Source organism: Desmodus rotundus, chromosome 1 (genome assembly GCF_022682495.2).
Source record: "Desmodus rotundus isolate HL8 chromosome 1, HLdesRot8A.1, whole genome shotgun sequence".
Lineage (NCBI taxonomy): Eukaryota > Metazoa > Chordata > Mammalia > Chiroptera > Phyllostomidae > Desmodus > Desmodus rotundus.
Genome location: NC_071387.1, coordinates 80,724,966 through 80,739,739, shown reverse-complemented (window position 1 = coordinate 80,739,739; position 14,774 = coordinate 80,724,966). Strand labels below are relative to the sequence as shown.

The window sequence follows — 14,774 nt, the reverse complement described above, 5'->3', positions numbered from 1 at the left end:
TGTGTGAAATGCTCTCCTCCCCAGTTGTAAGTAGGTGTGAGGCTCCATGCCTGATTTACCACCTCTGCATCTGGAAGGTACTGGCCCTCTTTGAAAGTATACCCAACGTGCTTAATTAATGGCAGAATACAGAAGGGCAGCTATACAAATAACATGTGGTAGATTATAGACTAACAAGTCAAGATTTCACTGCCCCACATTTGGGCAATTTACCTGTTTTTGATAACTAGTTTTTGATAACTTTTCTCTAGTTCAGCTGCTCATTCAAGGCAGAGTATGGCTGATTTAAGACAGTATAACACTCCTCAGCATGGTGGAACTGGAGAGCATTATGCTAAGTGAAATAAGCCAGGGGGTGAGGGACAAATACCATATCATCTCACCTTTAACTGGAACATAATCAACAAAAGAAAAATGCAAACAAAATATAACCAGAGACATTGAAGTAAAGAGCAATCTAACAATAGTCAGAGGGGAGTAGGGAGGGGACAGTGGGGAGAGAGGTTTACCGGAGCTACCATAAAGGACACATGGACAAAATCAAGGGGGAGGGTGGAGGTGTGGGAGGGAGGTGGGTTTGGCTGGGGTGGGGTGGAGGGATAGGGAGAAAATGCAGACAACTGTAACTGAATAACAATAAAAATTAAAAAAGACTGTATACCACTCTTTTGTGTTGAAAGTACAACACAAAAAGGATTAAAATTTTATATTTCACATTCTAATTTAAATAAAAGCCAAGAAATGGACCCCAAAGACCTAATCTCAGCACACAGATACTCTGTAGTAACTCCCATCTGATTTCCAGATATGGCAGCTGTCTCACTGAGGCAGGATTGGGGAGTCTATAAGAGGGAATGCTGAGCAGACAGCATCTCTTATGCTTCCTCCTGACCTCACTCAATACTTGTGCAGATGAGCTCTGGAAAAGAATTTGCTCTGATTTCATGTATGTGTCAGTGGTTCTCAAAAATGTGGCTCCCTGCTAGGCCTTGGGTTGACCTTGACATCCTTCAGGTCAGTTTTAAGTTGTTTGCTATGGTGTGTCTGTCTGTCAGTGTATCCCACAAACCCAGCAAGAAAAAAGGAAGCTACTGATATCAATCATATCTATGCTTTTCTTACTCAAGCACCCTGCAAAGTGCTAAGAGCTTTCTTTCAGAGGCTGAAGCAAGCCTGCACAACAGCCTGTGTCTGTCATTTCTATGACATTGGGCTCCTGTTAGAGCTGAGAAACCTGAAGTTCAAAAGTATACCAACGTGTCTTCAAATTCCTACAACTAAATTTGGGAAAATGCATGATGTTTTTGCACTGACATAAGTATTTCCCAAGCATATGTAATTAAATGAAATTCAAATACCTGCCACATTTCTACTTTCCTTTTCACTTCCTCCTTTTCTGCAAACTCACTTAAGTTTGCCAGGGCTTTGGCTGCCAGTATTCTCCTTTTTTCAACACTCCGTTCAGACTGCAGAGCAGTGTATAGAGTAACTTCAGGAACATCTTTGCTGTTTTGGGTTTTAGGTCCAATTGATGACTGCGAGGATTGTGTTTTAGGGCTGGAGCCACAGTCCACAGGGCTGCTGTAGCCACCATGAACTTCGCACAGGCATAGGGTGCCTTGCTGGGGAGAACAGTGTGGTTCCTTGGGGATATTTGCAATGCTGGATGTAACTGGTTCTCCAGGGTTGTATGAACCAGAAACACCTGAAGAGAAGGTTTTACTCCGTTGTACTTCCTTTGTAATATTCATCTTTTGGAAAATTGGTGACCCATCATCTTTGAATTCTTCTAACTCTCTAAATTTAGCCTGATTCCAGAAAGAAAATGTATTGCAGATCAGCATTTCCTTACTGAAATCTAGCTGTGGAATCTGTGAAGCATCACTGTGGCTAATGGGTGTCTGCTGCCTGGGGCTATGGCAAAACGAGGCTTGAGCAGGCACTGTCCATGGAGTCCCCGACTGCTCCGAAAGTGACTCAGCCTTCTGTAAATCTGAGTCACTGTAGCTGAGCTGCCTTTTCAGGTGAGTCAAGGGCTTAAGGCACTCTACATTCCGCCTCTTCCAAAGAGGGTCAAACTCTTGTTCGCTGGAAAGAATCACATCTTGATTCTCCAAATCTGCCGCCACTGCAGTGGGAGTGAAAGAGTCCAATGCATCACTATTGTGCCTCAGTAACTCTTTATCCAGCTGCATCGTGACCATCTCAGAAACAGTCTTTTCAATTTCAGCAGAGAGGCCAGGTACTTCTACCACTTCTGTCACTATGGGCCTGTTCTCAGCTAAGTCCAGCAACAATTTGCATATGAAGTGGATAATTTTGGGCACATGTTTCAGAAGTCGTGCCTCAGATCCATGAAGTAGATGCCGCTGGCGAATCAGATACTGTGTTAAGGTGACAGCATGTGCTTTGGGGTCACAGCAAGAGAATATGTTGCGAAGAGGAATCAGAAACTGAGTAAATTCCCTCACACACAATAGCTGTCCTCGAGTTTGAATGGAATTGGGTCGCTTTGCCCGAACAAATATAATGGCTTGATCAGCAGTCATTCTTGTTGCAAAAACTAAGTAACAAGCTATTAAAACACCTAAGTGGAGAAGAAGAAAGAACTGGATGAGAAAAGCTCATATATGTATTTTTATGTATCAATGTTTAATGATTTAAATTTGATATGTGTTAGAAAACCATATAAATAAAGAAATATTTTAAGGATAATATAATTTTGTAGATTTTTGCAAAGGTATTTATATATTTACCTGTCTATATGGTAACCCTCACATTGACTGAGAACACTCAGTGCCCCTTGTACCCAGGGGCGAACAGAGAAACTGTCCCAGTGAAGCAAAGTGTGGACAAAGGGAGGATGACTGAATAAGATGGAGTAAGGGGGAATGACTGAGTAGTTGTGGAATGAACGAATACTCAGGAATAACTGAGTAAGTGTGGCATGGGGGGAGGATAACTAAGTGCAGAATAAGTAAGGGATGACCGAGTAAACGTGCAGTTGGGGAGGGGGTGACTGACTAAGTGTGGAGTAAGGGGGAGTGACTAAGTGTAGCCTGAGGGGGGATGGCTAAGTGTAAAGTGAGGGAGAATGACTAGTGTGGAGAGTGTGAGGAATGACTGAGTAAATATAGAGTAGGTGAGAAATAACTGAGTTAAGTATGGAGTGTTAAGGGATGACTATGAGGTGAGGGGGTTGACTCAGCAAGTGTGGAGTGAGGGGGATGACTGAGTAGGAATGGAATAAGGAGGAATCATTACATCAGTGTGGACTGAGGGGTAACAACTGAGTAGTAAGTGTGGAGTGAGGGGGGATGACTAAGTGTGAAGGGGAATGGCTGAGAATTTGTGGAGTAAGAGGGGGATGACCCGGTATGTTTATCTTCCTTATGTCCAACTCCAAGATGGGAGAAATGAAATCCTGCTTCTATTTCCCATTTAACAGTTTCTGAAAATTTCTATGCAGTGGAAATCTCCATACACTGTACTTGGAACTTCCCACTTCTGCCTTTGCTATCAATTGTTGACACTTTCCTGCTTGGCATTCTATCAACTTGGGACATTTTTAGAGTTGGGAATTACTCACATTCACAAACTTCTTTTCCTCTGACAATTCTTCTTGTAGATTTGTCTTTACACTAATATGTGTTTTTCTCCATACCATGATACAATTATATATTGCTATAAGCACTTAATATTAAGGAAAACAGCCTTAACATTATAAAGATTGGGCATTTTTATTAATTTCAAATTAAAATGAATATTGAAAAGGTGACAATTAACCATTTAGTTAAAATATAATAGTTAATTACTATCAAAGTAAAAGGCAATCAAAAGACATTTGTGTGATTCATCAAAGCTGTGAATATCATTACATATATCAGAACCTCTGAATACTGCATATTCTTTCAGTATGTGGGAGGTACGGTCCGACATATCATTTTCACTAGGACAGGGAAAGCCTTTAGTGTTAAGTATGAAATATCCACAGACCTATTATTACATGGAATCCTAGGAACAGCAAAATTTTGGTTTGACCATGAGAGCTGACAATACTGAGCAGAACTGAATCTACATCCTGACAAAGCTCCTGAGCAGGTGGGAAAGTGCACAGCAGATGCACAGGTACACTGTGGAGAGAGTCAAGCTCAGGTGTCTGGCTGAACCAAATGGCAATGAAGACTCCAACACAATAGTCCTATTTCTGCCCTTGTATCAGCATAGCACAGAGATTCTCCTGCCTTCTTAAGTAAAATCATTGATTTTTATATAGAAGTCCAGACACGGATAGACTCTCCTTCACAAACATGAATTCTGACAGCCATGAATGTAAATCTTGGCTCTGCCACTTTACTGGAGGTAGCAAATAACTTTCGTGTCTTCAAAACTCACATTCTTGCTAAAGAATTAATAAGACAGCAAGTGTAAATAGAACAGTAGTTGAAACAATGCTTGTTATTTTCTTTATTATTTGGTTATGGAAAATTACATTTTTAAAGACACTGGGTATTAAAAATGTTATTCCTTATATGTTTAAATATGCTACCAGACAACAAAACTGTCTCCTTGAATTTACCTGTTCGACCAAGCCCTGCGTGACAATGGATAGCTACTTTTCCTTCTTGTAAGGCAAATGTCATCACCTTCACCATATCTAATATAGTGGTAAGTGATGCTACACCATAATCCTTCCATCCGAAATTGTAGAAATAAACTGGGCAATGGAAAAGAGAACAGGAAAAAAGTCAACATACAAGAAAAACACTTGCAAGGATATTTGAAGACAGTGAGTATTCATAAAGAGTTGAAAGATCTCAGTGGAAGTGTAGGCCCAGAATAATAGGCTTTTTACATTTCCATCAAATTTATTAACATTTCTTACAAAGCACAGTCCATATTATTTAAGGCATTTCCTACTGAAACTCAGCCAGAAAGAATTATGGAAAAGCAGGACTGCAAATTAATAAAGTCAATAATCTATGACAAAACGTCTCAGCTACAGAGATAAAGCATACAATCCTGAACCTTAGAAATGCGTCTAAAATGACTGATAAAAGGCAGAAGATGGTACATACACATTTTCAACCTACTGGGGAAAAAAGAACTAGATGCAGCTTCTTGAAAAAAACATTCCAAAACTGCACTGGTTGATTCTTTCTAGCCTGGTATAATTCTACCCCAAAGCTCCCATGACTAAGAAGCTTCTGGAATTGCCACATAAGGAATCCTGGCATCCTACCCAGGGGCAGAACTGCTGTGTCACAGCAAAAGCAGCAGTGAGTCCTGGGTTCCAATCCTTTAACATGGTTAAGCTGTATGACCCTGAGCAAATCAGAACTTGCTAAGTGTGTGTGGTCTTGTGTGAAGTGGAAACAACTACATTACTTAACTGTTTTAAGGATAAATATGAGACAATAGATCTGACACACTGTTAATATTAATCGATGCAGGCACTAATCAAATGCTACCCTTATTTCTCTTCCCAAGGTCCCTCTCATAGAGAAAGAAAGCCTGCACTTTCCACAGCAATACCACACACACACACACACACACACAAATAGTAGCATTCTTTAAAGTCAAAGTTAGGAGCCCTACCACCATGCAGTAAGTGTTTATTTACATCACCTTTAAACCTAAGAGCTTAGCAGACAGAAGGCTCTGAGTGCTGTCCTTGATAACTCATGGAGAGGAGGGTGTGAGGACTTACTGCCAGCTTCCATGAAAGCTTCAGGAAGGTACGTGAAACCACTTTCTTGTTCCAGAGGGTTTCCACAGCTGGCATGCTCACCGGGCCGCTGCAGGTTAATGATTGTTTTTAAGCCATGGCTCAAAGGAAAAAGAAAAAAATTAGTCATATTGGCAGTTAGCTAGCACTGTTAAAAAAGTAACACTTCTGGCATTAATAAACATTAATTATTCTCAAATTTCCTATTTGAAATAAGTTATTTATATCTATCATTAAAATGAAAATACGTTTCCATCGAAGCCAAAAGCAATGGAGGAGAAAACTTACAAGTTGGCTTATGAAACTGTGTGTGAACAATGTGGCATTTACCTCTGAAACTGCTCAATGATGCTGTACTTCTCAAGGAGCTCAGTGGATGGGCGAGCCATTGCCAGGATGTTATCAGTGACCCTACAGATGGGAGGAGGGACTGGTGAGATACACAAAATCTAGAACGTTCCAGCTCCAAGGACTGAGAGAGCAGTCCACTAGTTTTCCTATGATTTCAATGACTCTGTAGGATAAGAATTCCTATACAAATCTGGCTTCAATTTTGCATTATGATTAGGATTCTAAAAAACCCTAGCTGCTTAAATCTCTGGAAAAAGTATTTACAGATGCAACAAAGCATTTTTAAGACACTCAAGAGATTCTACTGCACATGATAGAGAAAAGTTCAACTGGCAGCAAAGGTGACAGTCTAGGTGAGTTATCCAAAGGTTACTAGTCATTTGAAGACCAACTAGAAGGCATTTCTAGTTCTTGAGCTATCTGCAGTTCAGTATGTGTTAACTGGAATAAAAATACCTGCCTCGTAGGGTTGGTGTACAAATTTAACATGATATGGCTGCAAAGTCTTTAGCAAAAATCCCCACACATGGTTATAAATAAATGCTGAATTACTGCAATTTAGCAAAAAATAAGAGCTTTGGAATCAGTTGGGCCTAGTTTCAAATGCTGGCCTTTCTACTTTCTAGCTGTGTAGCACATTACTTAGTTTCTCTGGACCTCAATTCCTATATCAATAAAATGACTCTACCAATGCCTACTTTATAAGAGTTTTATGAAGATGAGATAATTTGAAAGTGCCTAGCACAGTGCCTGGCCTGTAGCCAAATGCATGTTTACTGAGTATACAAATAGAGACCCAACAAATGGCTGTCCCTCATTAGGGCTCTGGCTTCACCCTGTTCTGGTTGAATTTCTCATCAGTATTCTGGTAGAAGGTATATCAGGCACTCTATTGAAAGTTGTGGGTCACAACTTGAGAAGTAACATTAAATGAAGAGGGCAGGATCCAAAAAGATAACAACCCTCTCTCCAGGGTAATGCCTGAAACTCAACAGGGACCCCAAAAGCTTTAGAACCCCCAAATTTAACAGCACTTAGTATGAGAAGAGATGTAACATGAAATCAAAAGAGGTAAAAAAAGACTCAGATGGTTTAGTCAACAATAAATAAAAAATATTTATGTGGCCTTACACTTCATTATTAGAAACTTACTTGTCAGACCACACCTCAGGAAGAGTGTTTGCTTTTTCATAACATTCTTGAAGACAGACAGTGAAAGGCTAGAATATGATCTGTGGAGAACAGTGACAGTGGTCCCCCCACTACATCACTAGCTATGTAACCAGAAAATCCAACATGAAAAAGTATGGGTTGCAAGTTGGAGTTGCTGGTTGACAAATATCTAAAATGTAAATGAATTCTTGCTATATAAAATGACTCACCACTAGCATTCTTTACACAGTGATTTCCTCTAAGTGTGTTTCAAAAGGGATTTGGTCTGATTATCAAAACTCTTGAGGTAGCACCACACCAAAAAGATACACTTGACAGTTTACTAGTAGTAATAAAAAGCAATATGATTCAGTGATTCAATTGTATATACACACCATAAAAAAGCAAGGTTATTAGTCATCTCACATTGTCCACTGAACCAACAACTTACTCCACTCCTAGTGAGACAGACTAGAAGAGTATGTGTGTGAAAACGGGTCCTTTCATGCAGAGTTCGGACCAAAATTAAAACAAGGCTATAGCTTACCTTTATGAAACTGAAAACCACATATGTACCTCATAATTTTTCAAATTTAGAGTGCAACATTTTTAACATTTCTACCAATTTCTGAAATTTAAGAGCTATTTATCTTATTACCATTTCCTTAAGATATTTACATTCTTTTACTTAATTAAAAAAAGACCCTATGGAATTGTTTTTATTATTTCCATTTCACAGAGGAGAAAAATGAGGTTCAGAGTGCCTGTGTGAGTAGGCCACAGCTTGTCAGTCAGCAAGGCCAGGGATTGGAGGCAAGGTTCCAACTTCAAATCCCCATACTCCCTCTTCCACAGTTTCTGGCCACCAAGCACCACAGACATCTTCATTCCCTTTTCCTATACAGCTGCTACCACAGATGACAGAATCACTCACCAGGATGAGTAGATGCCTTTAATGGCCTGCTCCTGCTCACTCCATCGGGCTGGATTTTCGTACTTGCATGATCTGCCCCCACATGCCATGGAGCAGGCCACGTGTCCAGGAATGACATGGCGTAAACGCTCTCCCACTTTTGTATACTTTGGTGTTGGACGTCCTGAATTGCCTAGAACGTGCAAGGAAGGGATTCAAAATTCCACTCTCCAAACAGAATAGTGACCTGGGAAACAGTTTCCATTTTATTTCAGGATTGTAGATGAGGAGCTGGCGTTAACTGCCCTTCACTTTGTCAAGATTAAAACCAAGTGCACTATCTCTTAATATAACAAACACAACTGTGTCTTTCAGACACAATTTCACATGCCACAGTGGTCACACAGAGGAAGCAACTCTAAAAGCACATCTTACATAATGTTTGTTCAAAAACTACATTTTTAATATAAAAACACAAAACATTCAATCACTTGTATCCTATTACATATTCATTAAAACTCTTACCATAACAGATGGTAAAACGTATAATATAGAATTGTCAAAATTTACAAAAGTATAAACACAGCACAGCCTCTTCAAATTCCTTAAATTTAAACTCAAAGGTGTGGTAATCTTTAAGAAGAAAGGAATTTTACTTTTTCTCTTGGGGCAAGTTGGGTTTCTCTTGGCACAGCTGACAGAGGACCCAGCTACCATCACCTGGAGAGAAGAAGAGGACAGCATCTTGGCAACAGAGTCGTGCTGCCCCTGCGGCAGTCGCAGTCCCGTGTCTGAGACTGAGTGTCGGTGGCCCTGTAAGATGGAGCTGAGAAAGGGCATGGCGGAGAGCCACTGGGGCGGGTCCTGCATGGTGCGGTTGGCCAGGAAAGCTGGAGGCCAGGAGATGTCAGCGCCAGCCTGCTCCGTGATGAAGTTACACTGAGATATGAGCATCACTCTGCATGATCTAACAGCCATTCAGGATAGGCTGACTTGTTTCCATAGCAATGAACAAAGAAACTACTGATTCCCACTCAGAGTTGTACAGACAAAGTCCCATAGGAATGAAGTGTCATTTGGGCAGATTGATTGTTCAACTATGTGGAGGATTAACATGTATTTTAAATAAATTATTCCTAAATTGTGACTATTTTGTTTTTCAAGCACATTTAAAAGATCTGACTGCTCAAAAAAATGACATCTAAAATACTGTAATGGAGTTAGAAAAATGTCTTTATGATGTAAACACTGTCTTTTACACATATACTAAAAGGTTTAAATTCTTTTATTTCATATCTATTCTCTGAACATGTTGAAAAAAGTTTTCACTATTCTCAGGAACAGGGCAGAGAGAAAGTTAATTGTAATGAAATGGGACATGCTGGATATCTGATAACATTATTAAAACACCAGTCCATTTTTCAAAACCAAAAAATCTTCTGTTTTCTTCAACTATTAAATACTTGGATAAAACACATAAAGACATCTTTAGGGCTGATAAATTAATCAGAAAACAGTTTTATATTTTTATTTTCAGAATGTGAAAACCCAATTCTTGGTAATACTATTATTGGATAGTTATAATAGCCAGGCTTCTCAAAAACTCAAAACACAATTATATGCTTTTTGTCGGTTACTGGGGAAAAAGAAACTTGGATAATGTCTTGGCAAAAGCATTCAAAAAAAAAAACAAACAAAAACCCAAAACAAAAAGCCTCACTAAGGATCACATTTTTTTAAGGAACTGGGTGAGGGGGAGGTTGCAACTTGAAGATAAAGAATATAAAGAGAACAGAAACTCTTAACAATCACCAATTGTCCGCCTCCTCTCTGGTTAATGTCAAGCTATACTGCCCCCTTCTCCTACCCCAACTCTCCTCTTTCTGTCTGCCAGTCTCCAAACTTCTATTTCAGCCGTGTGCAGACAGAAACAATCTATTGCCACAGATAGGGCTCTTTTTAATTTTGACATGTTTTATTTTAACAATTAATAATGCCTTAAGCAAGCACTTTTTAAAATATACCCCCCACCCCGGCAATCTCCCCAGCAGGATGCACTCTGTCAAATAAGACAGACAATTTGGTGATCAAATGCCTACTCACAGTGTAGCACTATGCTGTGGTTATTTTGTATACAGCAACAGAGAGTAATTTTTTCAGGCTTCCAGAGCTTTACAGGAGAGAAAAGAGCAGGTGCAGTATAGAAGGCAAGTTGGAACCTGATGGCAGATGGCCCTAAGTGCTCAAACTAAGGGGTCTGCACCTGCTACCTGGGGAACAGGGAGTTAGATTCAAGTTGCTGGACAAGTATCCATGCAGAAGTTAATGCTGCCCTGCAGAGACAGAGCTGGAAGTCCAAGACTAGGGACCTACTGGGACAGTGACTATAAATGGAGCAAAGCCTGGGTATGAGATAGTACAGGGTCTGATAAGTGGCAGCAGGAAGACAGGGGCAGGAGACAGTGCCGGGACTTCCTGCCTAAGTGAGCGACAGAGACACTGAAGCTGGTTTACAAGGGAGCTAGTGTGGAGCAGGTGTGTGACAACCAGGCAGGTCAGCTCCATTTGAGATACAAGGCCTGTGAGGTGGCAAACAGGAGGTCTCAGCAGTGAATGGGAGATCCTGATGCCTGCAACTCTAAGGACATCTACAGAGTAGAGTGCAAGTGACTAGGGGTATTTACGGAAGTGGAACTAAAGCAGCCCTCTTTCTCAGAATGTCCTTCACATCACCCAGGGCTCCTGTGGGTGCTGGGATGTGCCTGAAGCTAGACTGGTGCTGAAGCAGAGCACTGCCCACCTATGGGTAGGTGAAGGCAGAGGCCTGTGCTTCCCCTAGACACAACAGAATTGTTGCCCTATCATCTCATGCTTCAAACTATTCCTTGGCAAAATGCCCAATACATAGCCAAATCCATTTTTGAAAACTAGTTTTAATTTATGCCAAGTGGTTTTACAATAGGGAAGCACACCATCAGTCCCACTCCTAACACTCTAGACTCATATCCCTCCAGTCTTTGTCCACATGGAATTTCTCCATACTTATAATCATATTGCAAATACACTTTTTGCTTTAGTCTCATTAATGGAAGTACAATAATTATGACACATCAAGCTAATCATTCTTTAGTTGTTAGATACTGTTATTATAAATTATTTTATTTAAAAAAGAGAACAAACATTTTGAGGACTAGAACCTTTTTTGATTCTATGTTTCTCATTTAGTAAATTTCTGGGGATGATATGACTGGTGAGCAAAATTAATTTTGAAAGCTCATATTTTTAACTACATATTTCAACAACCAAGTATGATGACATTGAAAGAGGTAATATTTTTAGCAACTCAACACAGGTTTCTTTCTGAGGTCAGAGAGAAATACAGCACTAAAATATGGATCAAGAGATGCTGTCTCTGACAGGGTTTTGTGCCAACCTTCTTGACCCCAGATATTTCTCATTATTAATTTTGTGGGTCAATTCAGTTATATATACCCACGTTTTTGTTTTACACATCTATAAGAAAGCATATTTGCACCACAGCCTAAAAATCAATTAAAAAATTTAAATTGGGATCAATTATAGATTGCTAATGATACATTGTTTAGACTCTTAGAACTAAATGAGATACTGATCACTGAAAATGTGAAATTATCTACACTTGTAATAAGCACAATAATCAGCAAAATTAAAGAGGAACCTCAAGAACTGGAAATTTCCTGTTATACTCAAAATTTCAGAAAGGGGTAATAATTCCTACTTAAACACTCGTGCAACAATGAATCTGAGAATGTGGTAGGAGCAGGTCCATCTTTAATCTCAGTCCAAAATCAACAGTCATATCCAGGAACTGGGCTGGAACACCTACTTTCCAGCCTCTCCTTTTCCACTTTTTGTGACAGGAGGCTCACTTCTCACACAGCAACTAAGTATTCAATTGCTGGGCAGCTCAACAGGTTTTCTAATGTTGGGTCAAAATCAATTTCTCTGTAAACACTGGTTCCAGCTCAACCCTCTAAAAATAAAAAAACAAAGCATCTCTTTGACTGGCAAGATTTTCAAATACTGAAAGACAGAACTTCTCCAAGACCTCCCTTATTTAGGACAACTCTTAATTTTCCAAACATACTAGTATACATCATTGTTTCCAGATCCTTCACTATGATTTCCCTTCTTCTGAGGGCCCCTCTGCCCCTTCCACATTTAAACTAAATAGCTGACCACATCTTCCATTTCCTTTTGTCACAGGTCTCATCCTCAACTTCTTTTCAATCCTGGTCTCAGCATCCACTGCCCAATGGAACTTGCTCTTGATAAGGTCTCTAATGGCCTCTGTTTCAAAGTGGACTGTCTTCTCTGTCTGCGCTGCAGCATGCAACACAGTTGAACAACTTGGTTTGAATTTTAAAAACTTTTTGGAGAGGATTTTATTTTATTTTTTATTTTGAATCAATCTCAAACTTACAGAAAAATTTTAACACAAAATATTTTCTCTTGAATCATCTGAGAGTAAGCTGCAGTCAGGCTGCCCCATTACTCCAAATAACTTAGCATTTATTTCCCATAAACAAAGACATTCCCTACGATTACCAAGTCAGAAAATTACAATTAATCCATTACTAGTTGCCCTTTATTCCGCAGACTCCACTCAAGTTTCACTGATTATCTCAATATTCCTTATAGTAAAATCATACCATACTATGTTCATACAACAGCATATTTAAGTCATTGTTTCCTTTATTTATTTCACTCTAGAACAAGTTTCACAGTCTTTCCTTGACTTTTGACGCCCTTGACTTTTGAGTACAGGCCAGTTATTTTGCAGAATGCCCCTTATTTTGGGTATGTCTGTTTCCTCATGATAATATCCAAGAAGTCTTGCTGTTTGTTGGATAGTACTGGTATTTAGAAATCAAATCTGGGTGCTAGTCATGCTCAGTGCTGTTTGAGTGTTGTCACCAACGGACCCTCTCAGTGGACAGAGCTAAGGAATATGTGTACTACATACATGCAAACACATCACACATTTACATGCGTAGTTATTCCTATATGTATGAATGTATATTTAAAGCAAAGAGTTCACCCTGGTATTACCAATTCTAATCCAACAACAGACTTCCTCCTACTCTCCCCTCTTTTCTGTAATTATAAGTCTCTTCTCAGAAGGTGAGAACCCTGCTACCATTACCCTTAACATATTTACTTACCTGACCAGGCTCACTCATTGCTACTGCCCCCTCTTCTATGTGGATGCCTCCCTCTCCCCATCTGGACTCTAATACCCCAAGCCAGGCTGCTGTTGTCACCTACCTGTGGAGATACCTCCTCACCCTGTGTTCTGATACTCTATGCAGGGCCATTGTGCCATGCAGGAGACCTCCTAACCATACCTAAGCTCTGACACCTGTAGTGTTCTAACACACTGAATCAAGACAGTCTCTCTGTGACATTATTCTGCCCAGGTATCATGAGCGTTGGGCTACCCCCGTATGGATGCCCCTCACTCCGCTTGGCTCACAGCACTGCAGCCTGACCTACTCTCTGGTGTAGATGCTACTTTTCATGACCTTGCCCAGAGGCTTTTGGACTGAATTGTTCAGGAAGGGAAGGGAAAAGAAGGGGAAGAGAAAGCTCCTTACTTTCTTTATTTTTTCTTTGTTAATTGTGGTAAAATATACATAACATAAAATTTACCATTTAACCATTTTTAAGTGTACAGCTCCATGGCATTAAGTACATTCACACTTGTGTAACTATCATCACCATCCACTATCCATCTCCAGAATATCTTCCCAGACTGAATGGGAAACCTGTACCCATTAAACACTAACTCCTCACTTCTTCTCACCCAGCCCCTGGCAACCACCATTCTATTTTCTGTTTCTATGAATATGACTATTCTAGGTACCTCATGTAAATGGAATCATATAATTACTTTTGTCATTTTAACACTGGCTTATTTCACCTATGTTGTAGCATGTGTCATAATTTCTTTCCTTTTTTTTGTAAGACTGAACAATATCCCATTGTATGTATATACATATTTTGTTTATCCATCCACCTGCTGATGAAGATTCAATTGTTTCTAACTTTTGGTGTTGTAAATGCTATGCCTATGGGTGTACAAATATCCCTGCTCAAATCATGTTTTCGATTCTTTTGGTATATACCCAGAAGTGGAATTGCTGGATCATACGGTAATTCTATCTTTAATTTTTGAGAAACTGCCATCTGGTTTTCTCTAGTGGCTGTAGCATTTACATGCCAGCAATATATTAGGGTTCCAATTTCCCCATATCATCACCAACACTTGTTATTTCTGTTTTTTTTTATTTTTTATTTTATTTTTAAAAGATTTCACTTATTTATTTTTAGAGAAAGAGAGGGAGAGAAACATCAATGCGTGCTTGCCTCTCGCACACCCCCGATCAGGGACCTGGCCCACAACCCAGGCATGCACCCAGGCATAATCGAACCTAGGATCTTTTGGTTCACAAGCCAGCACGCAATCCACTGAGCCACGCAAACCAGGGCTCTGTTTTGTTTTGTTTTTTAAATAGTCATCCAAAGGCATATGCAGTAGTATTTCACTATAGTTTCGATTTGCATTTCCACAGTGGTTAATAATGTAAA

General features: G+C 39.7%; 1 protein-coding gene across 7 annotated transcripts in view; it reads right to left on the bottom strand.

The window, feature by feature from the left end:
- PTPDC1 (protein tyrosine phosphatase domain containing 1) overlaps positions 1-14,774 on the bottom strand; it is an 83,971-nt gene that overhangs the window by 17,399 nt on the left and 51,798 nt on the right. For 5 of the 7 annotated variants that reach the window (XR_006655163.2, XM_045193665.2, XM_045193664.2 and 2 more), the window contains 5 exons: positions 8,166-8,337; positions 6,059-6,139; positions 5,711-5,829; positions 4,580-4,717; positions 1,359-2,587 (listed from right to left, as the gene is read on the bottom strand). Coding sequence is in view for 6 of the 7 variants with exons in the window: in XM_045193665.2 (XP_045049600.2) it covers positions 1,359-2,587; positions 4,580-4,717; positions 5,711-5,829; positions 6,059-6,139; positions 8,166-8,337 (1,739 nt within the window). In the remaining variant the exon portion in view is untranslated. Of the gene's footprint in view, positions 1-1,358; positions 2,588-4,579; positions 4,718-5,710; positions 5,830-6,058; positions 6,140-8,165; positions 8,338-8,800; positions 9,288-14,774 lie in introns of those variants that run through there. The other 2 variants (XM_024558282.3, XM_045193666.2) reach the window with 2 other exon arrangements.